Raw genomic sequence first — 18,523 nt, forward strand, 5'->3', positions numbered from 1 at the left:
TCAAAAAATTAATTAAAAATATATAGGAATAATTTTTAACTTTATTTTTATTGAGGTCAACTACATACTCTGATCTCACATTAATTTTTTAAAATTATTATTAAAAAAACGGAGGCTAGCACAACCTCCGGCATTTCCAATCCCGATTTAAGGATAAAATACATGCAAGGTTAATTGGTTAAGTAGTCAGATGTCTTTGACCAGTGTAATCTCTTTTTTAATTATTATTTTTCATCAAATTAATTCATTTTAATTAAGAAAATAATCAGTCAAAGAGTTGGCTTTGTATCATGTACACCAACTTTATTCCCATATTATGTCATTGGTTTCAAGAAAAATACTTTGTCCTTTTTTTCTTGTTTTTGTTTGTTTGTTTTTTTTCTTTTTCAAATTTTTGAAAAGCAAAATAAACCTAGACTTTGTATTATTTTAAAACTTTATAAGGTATAATATAACTTTTTTTTAGATGGTTGGTTATCGAATTGCTAATGTAACTATAAGGTTGAGTCTTTGACTCTTGTAAAGAATAGACTCAACAAATTATCAACTCTACTAATCGATCTACCTCCTAAGAATTGTAAGCTCTACACAGCCAAGTGATGTGACTGATTTACTATGCAGGAATTGCAAGCCTACGCAACCAATTAAGAAATCTGACTGGTCTACCTCTCGAGAATTGCAAGCCCTACCCAACCAAGTGGCATGTTTAATCTTCCTCAGTGGAATTGCAAATCCTACCCAACTAAGTGATCTGATCAATTTATCTCTCAAGAATTGCAAACCATACACAACTAATTGATATGATTGATCTACTTCTCAAGAATTGCAAGTTCTACATAACCAACTGATCTGATCAATTTACCTCTCATAAAATGCAAGCACTACTCATCCAAGTGATCGATCTCTTAGCCAAATACAATAATTATAATTACAATTTTCGACTTCATCAATCTCTAATAGATCAAACTAATATATGACCAAATATCTCAATCAAATGCAATAATTATAATTATAATTGTTGACTTATCAATGTAAAGTTATATTATACTTATGTAATTAAATTATAAAGATTAAATATATATAACAAATTATATCCAAAATTTCACATTTTACTAAAATTATATTAACTTGAATCCTTAATTTTAGGATCTCTTTGCCAATAAACAAAGAGTTTTTTGGCCAAAATGTAAAGACATTATTTAATTTATATTATTAATTATCAAGTTGACACATGCTTAGGCTGGTTGGCAATTCCAAGATCTGATCCCAAAGCCCCTCTACTTGTGGGATTTCAAAAAGGGCTCATGTTCCCTAAGTGGATGATGTCAGTACTTCAATTTAATTTATTTTTCAATTCCCTCAAATTATATTATATTCAGTTATATATAAAATCATCACAATTAATCAATCTTCTCCACATTATATTTAAGATCATAACTCAGATTCTAGGCCTCTAGTTCAAGTGACTATGGTTTGGGATTGGAGTTGCCCACTAGTGCACACCACAAAACCTATCATACACCTAACCTTGTAACAGTGGAGCTCTAGCCGCTCCGAAGGTGAATGTCTATACTAACTATTACTTGAGATGAGAATTGATGACACACATTGTCGATCGTTTTTAGCATGATTATTAAAATAAAATTTCACGCTTGTTTATTTAATTTAATTTGTGACTACCATTTAAAAAGTTTCTAAAACATGCATAATTACATGTTACCATTGTATCAAGAAAAAAAATTGAATAATATGATAAAAAGTAATAATGCGTGTCCATGTATATACTTTCATGAGTATAACTATTTTAATTTTATTATAAAGTATTTTTGATGTATCTAAAAGGATTATAAATAAAAAATGGTTGTATGTAGTTTTTTACTATAAAAGACAAAATTTATCGTCTCAATTATCCTATATCTCTACTTGGCAAAATTATAAAGGAATAAATTAAATTACAATAGTTCAGTGACTCATTAGATAGAAAAATCAAAGCAATGCTTGGTGTGTTATTCACAAGAAATTTCTTTCACAAGAAGGTGAAACTCAGCTCCTAACTGATGAGGCGTTTAACTGTTAATATTAATATAACTTTGTTATAATAATAAACTACACTCCATAGTCTATTAGCTTGTATTGGTGCACATAGTTAATAGTAATTAAGGACTGCAAATCAAAAGTCAAAATCTAATTAAGGCGCCTCAAAAGCATCATATCACACACAGATGGAGGAATAAACTAAGAAATTCAAGTGTAGAAGTTAGCTCTGGCTAGCTAAGCTAGCTAGCTAGATCAGATACACAGACTGCCTAATTAAATAATAATTAAGCTTACTTAATTACTATTACTATATATAATAATAATTTCCTAATTCTACGCTGCTAATAATAATTGCCACTGGGAAGCAACAAAGAAAGCGGAGCTTATGCTCAGATTATGGATAATAATAATAATAATAATAATATTGATCTATCCTTGAACCTTAATGAATCTCGTCGACGACCTCGTTCATCAGAGCAAGAATCATCGGAACCTGGTAAAATGCTGCAGTCAAACGCAGCGGAAGGGGAGATATCCACCGGAAGTTCCTTGTCGGAAAACCAGAAAATAGAAGAGGTTCAGGCAGTACCTTAAGTTTGTGATTACTCATCAAATTTGTTGCTTAGCTCGTAACTGAATTTGTTTTGTTTTTGGACAAATTGAAGTTGTCGGTGTTGCAGAGGGAGATGAAGAGGATGAAAGAGGAGAATAAGGCGTTGAGAGATGCTGTGGAGCAAACCATGAAAGATTTCCACGATCTGCACCGGAAATTTTCTTGTATCCAACAGAACAATCATGAAGACAAGGTATTCGTGGAAATGATTCAATGAGATTTCGGTTTGTTTTCTTTGCTTTAATTTCCAGGTTGCTCAGAAAAGGAAATTAAATTTTGCAGTAATTACATATATACGTACCTTAGCTTGTTTGTTAATTTGTTTGGATTTAGGGATTTGCTAAGGATTTTTTGACGCTGAGTGGAACTGATGAGACAAGGAATCATAGAGAGCTGCAAGAGAGGAGTCATCAGATAACCTCGGATCCATCACCGGAGGACGGCGGCGATGAAGACGACGACGGCGACGGTGAATTAGGGTTGTCATTGACGCTGAAGAGTAGCAGCAGTAGTAGGTCATTGATTGGAAGAAGAATGCATGGAGAAGGTGAGGAAAGAGGAGAGAAGAGTAAGGCGGAAGAGATGAATTCAACTACTGGATTTACTCCGACGCCACCCCCACCGGCGGCGATGATACAGAACAATCCCCCGCCGGGATTTACTGCCACTTCTCCTCCCAACAAAAAAACTAGGGTTTCCGTCCGGGCTAGATGCGAAGCTGCCACAGTGAGTCCATCATCTCGATCTCATCTTCATGTTTAATTTCTTCATTTCTATTTTTTTTTTAAAAATCTCGAACCAATTTGTTTAAACTATTAAATTTCTTCTTGTATTTATATTTCAATCCCGATATAATTAATTTTCTCGTTTTTCAAAAAAAAATATGTAATTAATGTTTTTCATATGAATTATGCATGTGAATTGGACTTTGATTTTAGATGAACGATGGATGCCAATGGAGGAAATATGGTCAAAAAATTGCAAAAGGAAATCCATGTCCAAGAGCCTATTATCGTTGCACAGTTGCCCCAGGATGTCCAGTGAGAAAACAGGTATGTACTAAGCTACTAATGAAAATTACATTGTCAATACCTTGATCCTATGTTTTATTACCTAGAAGTTTTATAGTTATTATCAACAGGAAAATTATCTCAAAATTTCCAAGTACTGAAAATTTGTAAAAATTCAAGGTTTTTGGTCGAAAATGGCATCCATGTCTGACCACGCACTTTGATGATAAAAACAATCTTCTCCCCGCCCGTCCCTTTTGATCAAAAAAAAATATTATCATCAAATCACGGTTGACGATAACCACAATGTTAAAAGTTCAATTCCATAAGAGTGGCCTATTGCCTTCTTAGTTTGAGCTGATCAGCTATAGACAATCTTGACTGATTTATGTCGGCTAAGGTACTCACAATGAGAGTTTACAATGTGCACACTTTCAGATAGTGATTAAGGGTTTCCCTCGTCACTATCAAAAATGTGTTTGGAAATGGAGGCAACCAAGTTAAGTTGGTCATCTTAATTTGAGCTGATCATCTATGAACAACTTAAATTAGTTTATTTCCTTATGGTCTTTTATTAACTATGATGAGCACACTCTCGATTCTCGAATAGTTGTGAGGGTTTTTTCCTTACCTAGCAAAACTTAGGTGGTTAAGTCGATCGAACATTTTGTTCTTAACTTGTGTACCTGATTGATGATATGAACTAGGTACAAAGATGTTTAGAAGACAGATCCATACTAATCACAACCTACGAAGGAACACACAACCATCCACTTCCGGTGGGCGCGACGGCGATGGCCTCAACAGCCTCGGCAGCCTCGTTCATGTCGCACCTGGATTCCACCAACCCAATTTCCAACCTAAACCACGCATTTCTCATCCCTAATTACAACCACCCCAACCCACACTTAATCATCAACCCTAACAACCCTTCTTCCCACCTTAACATCCCAAACCTCGTACGAAACAACATCCCTGCTTCAAACCCATCATCTTCGTCGTCTTCGCCGCATTTCTGGGGGCCAAAGCTACCTGATCATCCTCATCACCGTCAGATTGAGCTGCGGCGATCCAACGGCGGAGATCGAAGTGGTGATAATACCAATAATAAAAATGATAATAATAAAGTAGTGGTGGCTGATCATCAAAACATGAGCGCCGCCATTGCTGCTGATCCTAAGTTTAGGGTTGCGGTCGCGGCGGCTCTTTCCTCACTCATCAGTACTAAAGATCAAACCCATGCATCCTCGTGAAAAGGAACAACAGTACGTACCAGTCAGTGAATATAATTAAGGTATAGTAGCTGACGAAGGACAGTTTAATTGTTTGTTGAGATTAAGGTTGATTAATGGTCATACGTGTTACTTTGTATTATTGTAAGTATATCTTATATAGATGTTGCATTTTTTGTTATGATTATATAACCCGATACTTGATCAATGTGAGATCCATTATATTGAAATATTATTTTTCACTTTCTTTTCTTTTATACTATACCGTCTTTCAAATTTGAACCAATGTGAGATCCATTATATTGAAATATTATTTTTCACTTTCTTTTCTTTTATACTATACCGTCTTTCAAATTTGAATTCGGGTTCGGGGGAGTTGGATATGATGTTCCCACACTTAAGCTTGTTGCCTATATTTTGCTTTTGTCCGAGGCTGGTTCCATGTGAGTTCTAGACTACTGTTCCAAGATTCAAGAAGTTGGATATAAGAGCATCTATATCAGACGTTTTTTTTGGAATTCTTGGTACAGTAACATATGACATGGAAGAGGGAGGCAAGAGAAGGATTGGGATCATCTGCAAGATACTAATGTGAATTAACTAACCATTACAACTTAACCATGGGATCATCGTAAAAAAAAAAATCAGAATAACAATTAAACACACACACACAAAAAGGATGACTTAACATAATAATTCTACATCAGAAAATGAACTTAAACATGTAATTGTGAAAAGAGATGTAACAAAATAGCTATTCTCGAGTCTAGAGGAATAAAAAGAAAAAGAAAGATGTAACGGGATTGTTCGCAAATTACCTGTGTTTGGATCTATGGTTTACTGAGAAGTGAGAACCTTTAGATAGCCCAGTTCAATCTCACGGCATACTTCTTATTAGATAGGCTGGTTTCAGGTTTGGGCCATTTAAATGAGCCAAATACAATCTTTGGGCCCAAGAAGGAAAATATCATGGTCAAATAGGATGAAGAGTTTCAACAATGCTTATTAGGTGGACCATGTAAAAGATACATTATTTATATTCATAGAGTGTATTATTTTCTATGTATATAGTACATTATTTTATATACAATATTCATTATTTAAATGTGTACAAAATAATCAGAAAAAAGTTTAAGTGTCTATTATTTATATTTATAAATTTCACTAATTATGTGCATAGAATTCATTATTTGAGTACATACAAACTAATTGAATGTTGATTATTTAATCATGTATATTCTAGACTCGTTTTGTATGTACATAAAATTCATTATTCGTAGAGTATAATTGAACATATTCGACACGCCACGCCTCCCTTATAAATTTGATTTTTAATATAAGTTCACTACTTGTAATAAAGTTAGTATAGAGTAGTATTTAAAAGAAAAAAAGTTCACTATTTGTGTGCATAAAATTTACTCCGTATTATTTATGGAGACAAGAATGCACGGTCGTCAGCCAGTCACGCCAACTGATTTAATGTATATTATTTGTATGAATGTGTTTTTATGTATTGTTACCGAGTTCGGATGGGAAAAGGAAAATACGAAAAATTAGGGGCATAGTTGAATTAATTATAAGTGTGCTTTGCTCTCTTTCGCTGTGTGTCGAGGGTTTTTTGGTAGACGGAGCAAAAAACGAGAGTCGCAGAGAAAACGGAGTGTTGCTCAGAGCCAAAATAATGGCAAGCGCCGTCGCGGAGAAGACGGAGGAGGAGCTGCGAAAGGAAATTGATGAACTCAATCGTCAACGACGCGAGGTCTGTTTTCTGTGTATATACGTGTGGTCTGTGTGGCTGTTTTCTGTATGTCTCTGTGTGTACGACGAGTGTTTTCTATGTCGCAGATAACTGAACGGCTTCGCGATCCAAGAGGTATTCGCCGCGGTGGATTTACCGGCTCAGGTCCTCGGAATTTCGTCGCCAACGGCGGCCGCCAGCGTGGCCTTGTGAGACCGGTAATCCTATTCTACCTATCTCGATAAGCAACATTTATGCCTGATATATGTGTGTTTCTTCTAAATCGTTAATTGAGCTCATACTCGTCGATTCACTTTAGGCCGAGAGGAATGATGCTGAGGATCAGCCGACGCCAAAAAAGAGATTATTGTCTACAGTTGTTAAGGTGAGCAGTAAATATATATGATCCTTTACTACTAATTTGGCTGTTTTACTGGATTTGTTGATTTTTTTTTTCATTGGCTCTGGATTGAAGATTGAAGATGGGGAGATTGTGGAGGACACTCCTGAAACTCCCAAAGAGATGAAGAAGGACTCTATTTATGAAGAAAGCTCAGGAAAAACAATTGCAACACAGGGTGAGAGCAAGCCAGGAACCTGGTCTAGGAGGGATGGAAATCAAAGGACCTTCAAGATGGTAACTATATCAGTTTTTCCTACAAGCTGTCTGTATGAATGCTTGTCTCACCAAAATAGTGAACATATTTCTGCTTATGTTGTGATTAGGGCTCTGATATTCCTCCGCCAGAGCATGTTCCAAGAGTGTTGCCAAAAGATGAAGATCCTAAATTGGTTAGTAGAAATAAGAGAATGCTGGGCCAACTTCTGGGGACATTAGAGGTATGGGCCAAATTCTCTGTTTAGTCTCCCTTGATGAAATAGGGGTAAGCCTAAATAGGCTTATGCATTACTAAAATTAGCACCTATATTGAAACTATTGCTGGAATATATTTAATGGCTTAACTTAGTATGGAATAATGAAAATGTTGCACTGAACATTCTTGTAGCTCTAGACTGTCCAAGGAAAAATAACCCGTTACTCTCTCTTGATATGTTAATTGAACTCTAGGTCCTGGTTACTGTTTACCATTAGAATGCCATGATATCATTTTATTTATGCCTTAAACCATATTACCATTTTAAAAGAATAACAAAATCTTATTTGTTAATACCTCTCTTGCATGGTATATCTTCAGAAATTCAGGAAAGAAGACATGCAACTTTCTGGCTCTGAAGCATATATGCGGAGGTCAGACTCTTTGAAAAGGGTGAGTTTTTGTTCACTCTCTTGTAGCTTACGCACTGATTTATCTGTGTTTGTACTTTTTAATTTAAGTTGGTGAAAATCTACCAGCCTGACCAGTGAAGATTAAGGTTTGAATTCTCAAGCTCCAAAATGTTTTCTTGCACATTGATCTTCTTTGTAATAGTTTGGAAATTTGGAATCCTGCATTTAAGGTGTATTTCTTAACAAGTGCCTCAAAATTTATGCAGGCTGAGCAGAAGGCACGTGAAGAAAGTGAAAGATTAAGGCAGCAGGAGCGAGAACAGATAGTGGAAAAACGAAAAAGAGATCTGGTTTGTTTTTTCACATTTCCACACTATTATTTTATATTTATCATTAATTGCATGTTTCTTGTGAGCTGAAAATTTGTTCTTTCAAAGCTTTTATGTGCTGTCTTGTTTGCCTATTCAGACTCTTAGAGCTCGCATTGCTGCTAAGGCCGAGGAAAAGAGAATGGAATTGTTATTTCTTAAGTGGAGTGAGCACAAGAAAAAACTAGGCAATTTTATAAGGTATTGTAATACTTAACTGAGTAAATTTAAATATATTTGCTACTTTGCATTATTCTTCTAGCCTTTCCTTTCTGTAGTCAGGGAAGAGTAGCCCTCACCCTGAATAGGAAGTCAGGCATATTTTCCTTCCACTCTGTGTGATGTGGGGAATAGCCTTTCTAGACTTTCTACCTATCCCATCTTTTGGAATATTCTTGAGCAGCATCCTTTATTCTCAGATATTTCATGGCCTTTGCATTATAACCTTTTTATTTTATGTTAATTTAGTTCACATGGGCTTTTTCCCTGTTTGCATCATTCTAGACACTAATCATTAAGCTTTCCAGATCTCTGATCGTCACTCTCCACATTGCTTTTTTGCAGGTTATTTCTAATTTTGGTCCAAAAGTGTGCATATTCACAATTTTATTGATCCAAAGATAAGTTTCCATTCATATGCAGAAACGTTGAAGCAGCCAAAAGCTGGCAATGTCCGGCTTTGCATGATTAATGGATTTCTTGTTAATTGATTCATAACTATACTCCTTTTATCTTTCTTGATATCCATTCAGGACAGAAGCAGTGCCTCCAATATATTACACGTTTGCCAAACCACTGGATGAAGATACTTCTGTAACTGAGCAGAAAAAAGAACAGGTCAGTTTCTTTCTCTTCAACTTTACCTGGCCATCAAATTATTATTTGTGTACTCTCAAGATCTAAATGTGGGGCGAAACATAGGTGACATATAGTCTAAAATTAAAGGACCATTACCATCAGACAAGTTTTTCTCCTGAAAATATTTTCTCTATCATATTGTATCTCCTTACTATGGGTCTTCCTTTTGCACATGAATGTGTTGTGTGGTGTATAGATTTGTTTGAGATGTGTAAAACATGTTTTTTTTAACATAAGGAGTCAAGGATGTTTTGTCTGAAAGCAACATTGAGGGATCACTGAAAGACTAATGCAATCCCTGTCATGAACTAAAACTGTTTTAAAAGGAAGAAATATATATTCACTGTCATTTACTTGTGGCTCTGGTTCATCAGATATTCCAAGAGTGGAAAGCTGCTAGGAGGGAGGAATTGTCCCAATATCAGAAGCAAATTGGTGAAGAATACGTCTTGAATGTTGAGAAAGAGCTGGAGAGATGGCAAAATGGTCGAAGAGGCAGGAGACCAAACAACAATACGGCCGCGAATCTCCAAGAGACAATGGACAAGGAACTTGAAACCCATAGGCTTGAACATGGACCAAAGACCAGAAAGATCCCTGGCAGTGATAACAATGAAGATGAGGAAGATGTTGAAGATATTAATGTTGGGGAGGATGACATGATGGATGATGTACTTGGTGTTGACGAGAACAATCAGAGGGGTGATGAAACTGCAAAACCAGAAGTAGCGAATGGTAGTCCACAGCTGGAGAACCAGGGTCAGTAGAGTACCCTTATATTGCATATCTATCTCATTTAAAGGTTTAGATTATGCTTTGTTGTGTTTTATTGTTTCGATTCGTATGTACTTTAATTTGGCTTTATTGGTAGTTGATGTGTGTTTGATGTCATTAGTTCATTTTGTTTGGTGTTTATGGACCCATACATACATGTGTTGAGTTAATTGGAACAGGCTTTTCTTCTCTTACCATCTACTTGTATTTGTTTACTTTTTACGGAGTAGTAAATATTTCAATTTAGATTCCAACAGTGCAAAAGAAAGATTGTGTTGCTTTGTCATTGGCATTGGAGATAAGAGTAATGCTAGAGATCTCTAATATTTTTTTCTCTAATCAATACTTCTATTTTTAGCCAATCAATTCATGATATCCAATGAACGAAAATTATACCCAAGAGGAAAAATTAAAGAGGGAAAGAAAGCATTTTCCATTTAATAATTATCCCTTCTGTCTCATAAATTTATGTGTTGTGTTTGGTACACGAAGTTTGACTGAAATTAATTACGTAGTACAATTTAATTTTTCATAATATTAAGTTTAGAATTGGTATGTGAAATTTATATATTTAGAAAAAATTACATAAAAATACTATCAAACACAAAAATAATTGAATTTAAAAATTATAAGTAAATATTAATAAAAACAAACAAAGAGGAACAAATTAAAAATATGACAAATAAAATGAAACACAGTATATTTTATCAAAATTTTTATAACTAAAACAATTTCTATTTAAAATTGTCTAAAATAAAAATTAAAAAACCTCTAAAATGTTGTTTCCTTCGTAAATTAACAAAAAATACGTCCAACTTTTATTGGTTGTCTTCTCTCAATGACTCGAGATTTTGGAGAGGTGGTTTAGTTTGGGTTAAGTGGTCAACGGATTGCTACTTGCTTATATCATTCAGATATGAAACCAAATAAAAAGTAAAAATCTAGGGGAGTGAGGTAAACGAAGAGTATATGTATGAAGCTATCATGGGAAAGGAACATAAAGAGCATTCCTAACCCTCGAAATGATTCAAGAGAGAACCGAATCTCTCATAATATTTGCCAGTAAAATTGAACCGGAAGGCGACTGTGTACACCTCCATCCAGTTACACAACAGGCAGTATTCCCTAACATTCTAATGCAAAAACAAGCAAAAATTGTAACAAAAGATCATAACGTTGTAATCAAACTTGTATTAGTATTGCAATGAAAACAAATATCCTCTAAGAATCAATAAAAGATAAATTCCTAAGGCAGGCATCAAAATTTCGACAAAATCCAGTAAATGAAACACTTAGGAATGTCTAGAAAACAACTGACAATTGTAACACTACCAAACCGAAGGGAATACTTAAGCCTTGAGACGACCATAGACTTTCTGCTTCTCCTGTGTTGTCTGGAAGCGACCATGTCCAAACTTTGATGAAGTGTCAATGAACTTGAGCTTAATCTCCTCAAGAGCAACCCGAGAGGTCTGGTTGAGCAGAGTTTGACGAAGGGTAACCACTCTTTTCTTAGGGCCAACACAGCATCCCTTGATCAAGATGTAGTCGTCCTTCACCACACCATAGTGAGGAAAACCACCCATGGGAGTGATGTCTTTCTCAGTCCTGTATCATAACAGAAAATTGTAAGCATTGCAGGGGAATAACAAACAGAGTAAAATAGTCTGGTTCTAGTGTAATAACCTGTCAAACTCAGTTAAGGCTGCATGCGACTCTTGTCCCGCCTTGCCAAGCTTATAAATCTTCTTGTTCATCTCAGTTCGGTGATGGTATCCATTTTGACCAGCACGAGCAACTGTGAATGAAACTCTAGCTGGATGCCAGGCACCAATACAAGCAACTTTACGAAGACCTCTATGAGTTTTACGTGGAAGACGAGTGACACCCCATCGAGTCACAACACCTTCATAACCCTTACCCTTGGTGACACCAATGATATCAATCATCTCATCCTTCTGGAAAACAGCATCGACTGGCACATGCTTCTCAAAGAAACCATATGCATAGTCAACCTTCTGTGCAATTGTACCTCCGTTAACCTGGATCTCCATCAAATGAGCTTTCTTCTGCTTCAGCCCCTTCATTTTCCTTATCTGCACAAGATAATATTAATAGAAAATAGTTTATCATGAGAACGTTTATAAAGCTACGGGTGTATACTAAAAGCAAATGGCATAGTTAATATAACACTCTCACTAAAAAAAAGTTGAATGGAGTTGTTTCATGTTTGACAATATTGAGAATGAGTACCTGGGTGTGAACCAACACACGAATGACACATGCATATTTCTTCATCTTCTCAAGCTGTGCTTCAATATCCTTCTTCCCATCCTCAGATTCAAATTTCTTTGAATACTTGGTAAAAGCCTTTTTCTTGGACTTGCACCAGTTCTTGTAAAATCTCCTTCTAACCTCCTCACTCAGATGCTGAGCCCAAACTGTGTTGAGGCAACGAAGGCCACGAGGTGTCTTCACATAGCCAACAACTCCAACAACTACAATTGGAGGTGTCTCAATGATTGTCACAGCCTCACATGTCTCCTTCTTGTGAAGTTCTGCAATGAGATGGAGATATTAGAAGATTGCCACATGTACAAATATCACAATGTTAAATAAAAAATTATAGCCATATTGGTTGATCTGAAGTATCAAGACTTTAATGAACTAGATTGAAAACTATTAAAATAATACATATATATATATTAAGTGATTTATCAGATGATAACTATAGTACAATAATAGAAAAAAATCAGAGATAAATGATAAACTCCATCCAAAAGGAGATGAGTAATAATTATTTTTACAAATAATCAAATACATAGAATATAAGCATATGGAACTTACTGGATCCAGGCTTCTCTACTTCTCTGACAATGTGAGTCATTCCAGCTTTGTATCCCAAGAATGCTGTCAGCCTGCATGGTTTGGAGGCATCATCCTTGGGAAATGCCTTCACTGCAAGTTATACAGATCATCAATTTCACAAAAAGAGAAACTTAAACGCTTCAAATCCATTGATTTAACAAGCATAGGCAGTGGTATGTATATAGTTTTTTTCCCCCAAGGTTTGCTAAAACATTCCCTCATTGAGAAAAACATTTTTTTTTTGAAAATTTATATCCAATTTCTTCGTAAAAATATCCCAGTCGCATACAGCAACAACAAAAAATCACCTAAACTATAGAGGCAATACCAAAAAAAAAAAATAATAATAATAATAATAATAAATTAAACATAAGTTCTCAAGGAAAATGTATTAAAAATCTGAGAAAATCATTAACAATAAAACAAAAATAAAATAAACTGCTTACCCTTTCCCCTTTGGCGAGAAGCACGCTTTCTGGGAAGAAAGCCGAGTGAGCCATGCCTTGGGTGCTCAAACTTCCTGTGCGACATCCTTCTCCTCCTCCAAACTCTGCAATCCAAAGCACACTCGCGTAAATTAACAGCCAAAAAATCATAACTTCTCAATTAATACACAGAAGAAGTGCATTTTAAAAAAACTGCGTGATTTCATTAAGTGAGGATGAGATGAGAGAAGCAGGGGAGAACCATAACCTGCTAGGGAGCTTCAAGCTTCACACAACCGGGAGTAAAACCCTAGATAACCTACTGAGATTTATATACAGTTGGAAAATCACAGGCTTAGTTTATGATTATTTGTATACGAAACTCATATAGATGCAACTCCAAGGCCCAATTATTATGGGCTATTACCCATAATCGGCCCAATAATAGACTGAAGTGGTAGCTGGGCTCATAAGCGCCCTAAAGGCTGAAGGAGTAGCCGCAGCAATTTCGATGTATCTCACGGACTGACGGACCTCATCGATGGATGATTTTTAATTTTTTATAACTAATTTATATACCATTAAACTGGATTATTGTTACCAATATTTCATTGTAAAGCTGGATATATTTGTAAAAGAAATGAGGAAATTATTATGTAGATATGTACAGTTGATAAACCGAAAAAGAGAGAAGAACAAGGGGATAATACTCAAATCAGTGGTGAAAGAGCTTGCAGATTTCAGTACAGTATGATATCTGTACAAGCTAACTGGCTTTGTATCTGAATAACCTTGCAGATTTCAGTAACATTTTGAAGCTAAAATGAGGCAGGGGAAATTTTTATATTAAAAAAAAATAGAGAGAAGATTAACAAGCCGTGATATGGGAGGTATAGATGTAGCCACGGGGGAGTCTGGCGTGGGCTGATTCATCTGCAGCTGGGCAATCAGCAATCTTCGCATCCGAAGGACCGAGACTTTTCGGTACAGTTTCCATGATTCCGGTTAGATCCTCAGGAGAAACCACTGGGATATACCTATGAAGTTCAGCGTTTTCAACCAATAAAGCCTTTTGCCTGTATCGGTGGTCCTGCGTGATAGCTGGAGACGGAGGAAAAATAACGTCAACCATTGGATCGTCGTTCTCAGAGAATTCCGGCTCCGGTGGTTCGAGTTCAGTTCCCGGAGAGAAAGATGGAGCATGTGATGTATCCGTCCACATGCTAAATGTCTGTGCAACCTCAGGAGGCAAATATTCCATTGCCGGCGAATATGTCGGTGAAAATCCACCATGGAAGTAATTCTGAAGTGTCGTAGAAGACACCTTACGATAGCTTAGTGGGGCGGCGCTCGGAGGATCTATGAAATCGGATAAATCTCTAGATGGAGATGACGTCAATTTGTGATTTCCAGTCGGAGAGTGATCAAATGAATTATCATCTGATATATTCTTCGACGGCAGTGGCCTTTTTAAGCGATGTTTATCAGGCGAACGCGAACTGTCTTTAACGACTGTGAGATTGGCTTCTGAAGGAGGCGCGTGAGTTCGATTAATCACTGCCGTGAGATTGGCTTCTGAAGGAGGCGCGTGAGTTCGATTAATCACTGCCGTGAGATTGGCTTCTGAAGGAGGCGCGTGAGATCGATTAATCACTGACGGTTGACTCCTATGATCACTGCTGGGATCCTCGCTCTTCGGAGGCGATTCCGACCGCACCACCACTTGAGGAGCTGAGCCATGAGATCTACAGGTAAGAATGCCTCTCAAACCATGAACCGCAACGTTACGGCCATAGAACAGACCTGGCACGACGACGTCGACTCCATCGATGGTGATGACGTCACCAGAGTCTATAGATCGACGCCTATCGATACTAAGATCGTGATCCGCGGCGAGCGAACGGAGCTTGGAGCCGGCACGGAGCCTACGAAGGCCGAAGCTGGAGAGTCGTAGGGGGATGACGTGGCAACGGAGAGTGGCGGTGTAATCGGAGGCCGTATTAATCATATCGAGAGCGAAGAGAGACGAATCAGTCGGTGCGAAGAAAGTGAAAGACGATTGTCCTCCGTCAACGAGTTCGTACGAGAGGTCCGACGTAATAATGGCGTTGCTGAAGAGACTATAACCATTGCTTCTCAGTGCAGTCAACATGTTGTCCATCTCTCCCCTCTGGACGGCTGAGATGGCGTCGGTTTGCCATAACAGAAGGAACAGAGCGACGGAGACATATCGGAGGATCGACGCCATTGGAGGAGAAGCTTTGAATGCTTCAATTCGTTAAATTTTGGCGGGGTTTCAGTTATCCGATTGGGAGTTCTTATTCGATTGTTGAATTGTAAAATTGAGTAAGACGATTTGGGCCATAAATTAAATGGGCCTATCGAGGATAGCTTAATGGGCTCGAATACGCTGGAACACATTAGCCTAGAACATACCGGCGCACATTAGCCCTCAGGCCAGATGTATTCGGTTTGTCCCGTTCTTAGAAGCTTCGAGAAACGGACAAAAGGGGATTCTGACTTCTACCTACAAATTTAGTTCGCCATAAAGGTTGATCATTTATTCATTTATCCAAAAACAGCATACATCTTTATTACACTCCCGTATTTTGTTAGATAATATACTAACTTAATTGAGGCTTAATCAACTTTTAATTATTAAACTACTCCAATTTCTCTAACTCGAATCAACACTTTCGGTAAAAACCAACAATCTTATACTTGGCTTAGTAAAAAATATACATTTTAATTTTTCTTCTTTACATGTTGCATTGGTATTTGAACCTGCAATGTGAGACTAATCCGACTTAACATTGGTCAAGCACCATTCATATAACGCTGATGCATACATATGGATTCAAACCCCTTAATCATATGCTTAATGTTGCGTTAGTGATAGTGTATACATTTTGAGGGAAATCCGTATTTTGAGTGATGGTTTTATGACTTGGGGTAGTCATTGCGTAATTGTATTATAATTTCTAATTCATTCTTCCATCGTCAATATTGACTGATCATGTCCAAAGTATTAACTGTGAAGTTCAAGTGCCATGCTTGCCTACTTGCTAGGTGGTACCGACTAGGTACATGTTGGGATTGTTGGGTATCCATTTGTGACCATATCTAGTAAAAATTATAAAGAGGTAAACCATCATAGGTTGCAACGACTCAAACCAAGAATGTAATAAATATGGAGAATCGAACTTATAAGTTATAATCTTATAATTATCAAGTCAACTATCTTACCAACTTAGTTGGGAGTTGCATTGACACAAATAATATATATTTTTATGATCAATTTTTCAAGTTAACCATATGAGAAGATATTGAGAATAATTAAACTCGTGATATTTAAATACAAAAATTATGATATGCTCACCTATTACGGAGTATTATTGTTTAGATGAAAATATAATACTTATTGTTGATTTATAAAAATATTAAATTTTGAGAAAATGGTCAAATATACCTCAAACTTTATGTAAGAAGTCAATTACGCCATCAAACTTTTGAAAGTTGAAATTAAAAACATTAACATGTTAATTTAGTGCATCAATACCAATAACCCTAATAGTGACTTGCAATAGCAAGTCAGTAATGCATCGGTAGAGCTGTAACGAAGGCGTGACCAGCAAGTAGTCGGGAAAGGTGACCAAGCTGGTCGTCATCTCCGTCAATTGGAGAAGCTTCTCCAGTCGACGGAGACGGAGACCAAGTTGGCCGCTTTTTTCGACGACCTATTGGTTACGCTTTAGGCTGAATGTCACCGGAGTTCCGCTGGTGCATCATTCACTTGCTATTATAGATCATAATTAGTGTACGTTTTGGGCTTGATGTACTAAATTAATATGTTAATATGTCCTAATTATAATTTTCAAAAGTTCGATGATCTAATTGACTTCTGACATAAAAAGTTGAAAGGTGTATTTGATCCATTTTCCTTTTTTTTTTTCTTCAAAAAGTATTGTGGAGTACATGTTAAACTATTTCACACGAAGCCAAATTTGACTACATTTACTCTAAGCTTACCGCACCCGGGATTTCGGCAAGACCACCTTTGAGGCTTTGACTACATTTATTCTGAGCGAAACGCATCCGGAATCTCGGCGAGGGGGGGGGGGGGGGGCTAGGATGAGGCAAATGCAATGCACCCATCATTTAAACACAGAGGGAAACAGCTGAGAAGCTTGCAGATGTAACGCCCAAAGAATAAAGCATCTAATGACGACGGAGGAGGCAGAGATTTTGATGATTCCTCCACACACTCATTTACACGCTTCACCAACCAACGCTCCAAGACAAAACTACTCTCTAAAGGCATCCAATGCCCCTCTCCGCAACTAATTGGCAATAATAATTATGTAATAATCATGAATAGAAGATGGTAATGATATCATAATCCTTGACTTAGGTCACAGTTCGATTTTTGTCCAATATCATCTCAGTCGAGTCCATTGCATGAAGTATTTTTGGAACAGTTTATCTCTTACTGCAAGTTATTACATATGAATGGGGATCTATCCGGTACATACTCTTGAATAGTAATCTCGACTAGTCGGATTTCTCTCTTCATATAAAAAAAAATAAGGGTGTTTGGTTCATAGGTTTACACATAATGAATGGAAATCAAAATCATAGTTATCGTTGGGTGGTTTTAAGGGTGGGTTTACACACCCAGATTTGGCTCGATTGCCTTCTTGCAGGAGAAAGAGACCTTGGTCTTCTTTTTCGTGATCAGTGATCGTTCACCTATCGTTGGTCACTTTTTTACTTGAAATGTCGTTAGAGAGTAGCCGGAACCCTAATGACATGTGATAGCAGGTAATTAACCGGTTTTTAGGCAGACTTCATTACATCAAAATGAATTGTTTTTTTTTTAATTTTTTTGAATACTATTGATTACCTCTCACTTAGGAGGGCCACAGCTATGCCGCTTACCACAAGGCCTTTGGCCATCAAAATGAATTGTTGATGAGTGAAATTGCACATTTAGGGGTTAATTGACTTTTCAACTAAAGTTCGAGGGTCTATTTGATCATTTTCCCAATAAGATAAAGATATGCAAATGTTCCTATGTGCAATATTAACATCACTAAATATCTATGTGTCCATCATTAGAAGTACCTATGTAGCACGTAGTGACATTTATATAATGGTTTTCAATTATACCAAATACGATAAGATATACAAATAGAGTTAATACCCAATATAGTCCTCGACTATAGTGGTTTTACTCAATTTAGTCCTAAGTGACTTTTTGTACTCTATTTAGTCCTCGACTTTAATGATTTTACCCATTTTAGTCCTCTGTTTAGAATTCTGTTTGTTGGGTGTTAATAACAAGGTTAACATGGTAATTTCATTTCTATTTT

The 18,523-nt window shown here is 36.6% G+C and overlaps 3 protein-coding genes across 3 annotated transcripts; 2 read left to right on the forward strand and 1 right to left on the reverse strand.

The window, feature by feature from the left end:
* Positions 1 to 2,418: 2,418 nt before the first annotated feature.
* LOC116032951 (probable WRKY transcription factor 9) lies at positions 2,419 to 5,100 on the forward strand. Its single transcript, XM_031275700.1, has 5 exons — positions 2,419 to 2,613; positions 2,703 to 2,843; positions 2,984 to 3,376; positions 3,589 to 3,702; positions 4,368 to 5,100. The coding sequence occupies exons 1-5, from the start codon at positions 2,434 to 2,436 to the stop codon at positions 4,911 to 4,913; spliced, it is 1,374 nt and encodes a 457-aa protein (XP_031131560.1). The 5' UTR covers positions 2,419 to 2,433; the 3' UTR covers positions 4,914 to 5,100.
* Positions 5,101 to 6,483: 1,383 nt separating this feature from the next.
* LOC116032876 (pinin) lies at positions 6,484 to 10,055 on the forward strand. The gene is made up of 10 exons (XM_031275616.1): positions 6,484 to 6,651; positions 6,738 to 6,848; positions 6,950 to 7,015; positions 7,106 to 7,267; positions 7,357 to 7,470; positions 7,827 to 7,898; positions 8,125 to 8,208; positions 8,327 to 8,427; positions 8,979 to 9,063; positions 9,459 to 10,055. The coding sequence occupies exons 1-10, from the start codon at positions 6,574 to 6,576 to the stop codon at positions 9,849 to 9,851; spliced, it is 1,266 nt and encodes a 421-aa protein (XP_031131476.1). The 5' UTR covers positions 6,484 to 6,573; the 3' UTR covers positions 9,852 to 10,055.
* Positions 10,056 to 11,013: 958 nt separating this feature from the next.
* LOC116033703 (60S ribosomal protein L3) lies at positions 11,014 to 13,500 on the reverse strand. Its single transcript, XM_031276471.1, has 6 exons — positions 13,420 to 13,500; positions 13,173 to 13,276; positions 12,706 to 12,816; positions 12,112 to 12,416; positions 11,545 to 11,954; positions 11,014 to 11,466 (listed from the first exon to the last, which is right to left on the reverse strand). The coding sequence occupies exons 2-6, from the start codon at positions 13,255 to 13,257 to the stop codon at positions 11,208 to 11,210; spliced, it is 1,170 nt and encodes a 389-aa protein (XP_031132331.1). The 5' UTR covers positions 13,258 to 13,276; positions 13,420 to 13,500; the 3' UTR covers positions 11,014 to 11,207.
* Positions 13,501 to 18,523: the final 5,023 nt, after the last annotated feature.

The sequence above is a fragment of the Ipomoea triloba genome, chromosome 10 (genome assembly GCF_003576645.1).
Source record: "Ipomoea triloba cultivar NCNSP0323 chromosome 10, ASM357664v1".
Classification (NCBI taxonomy): Eukaryota; Viridiplantae; Streptophyta; class Magnoliopsida; order Solanales; family Convolvulaceae; genus Ipomoea; species Ipomoea triloba.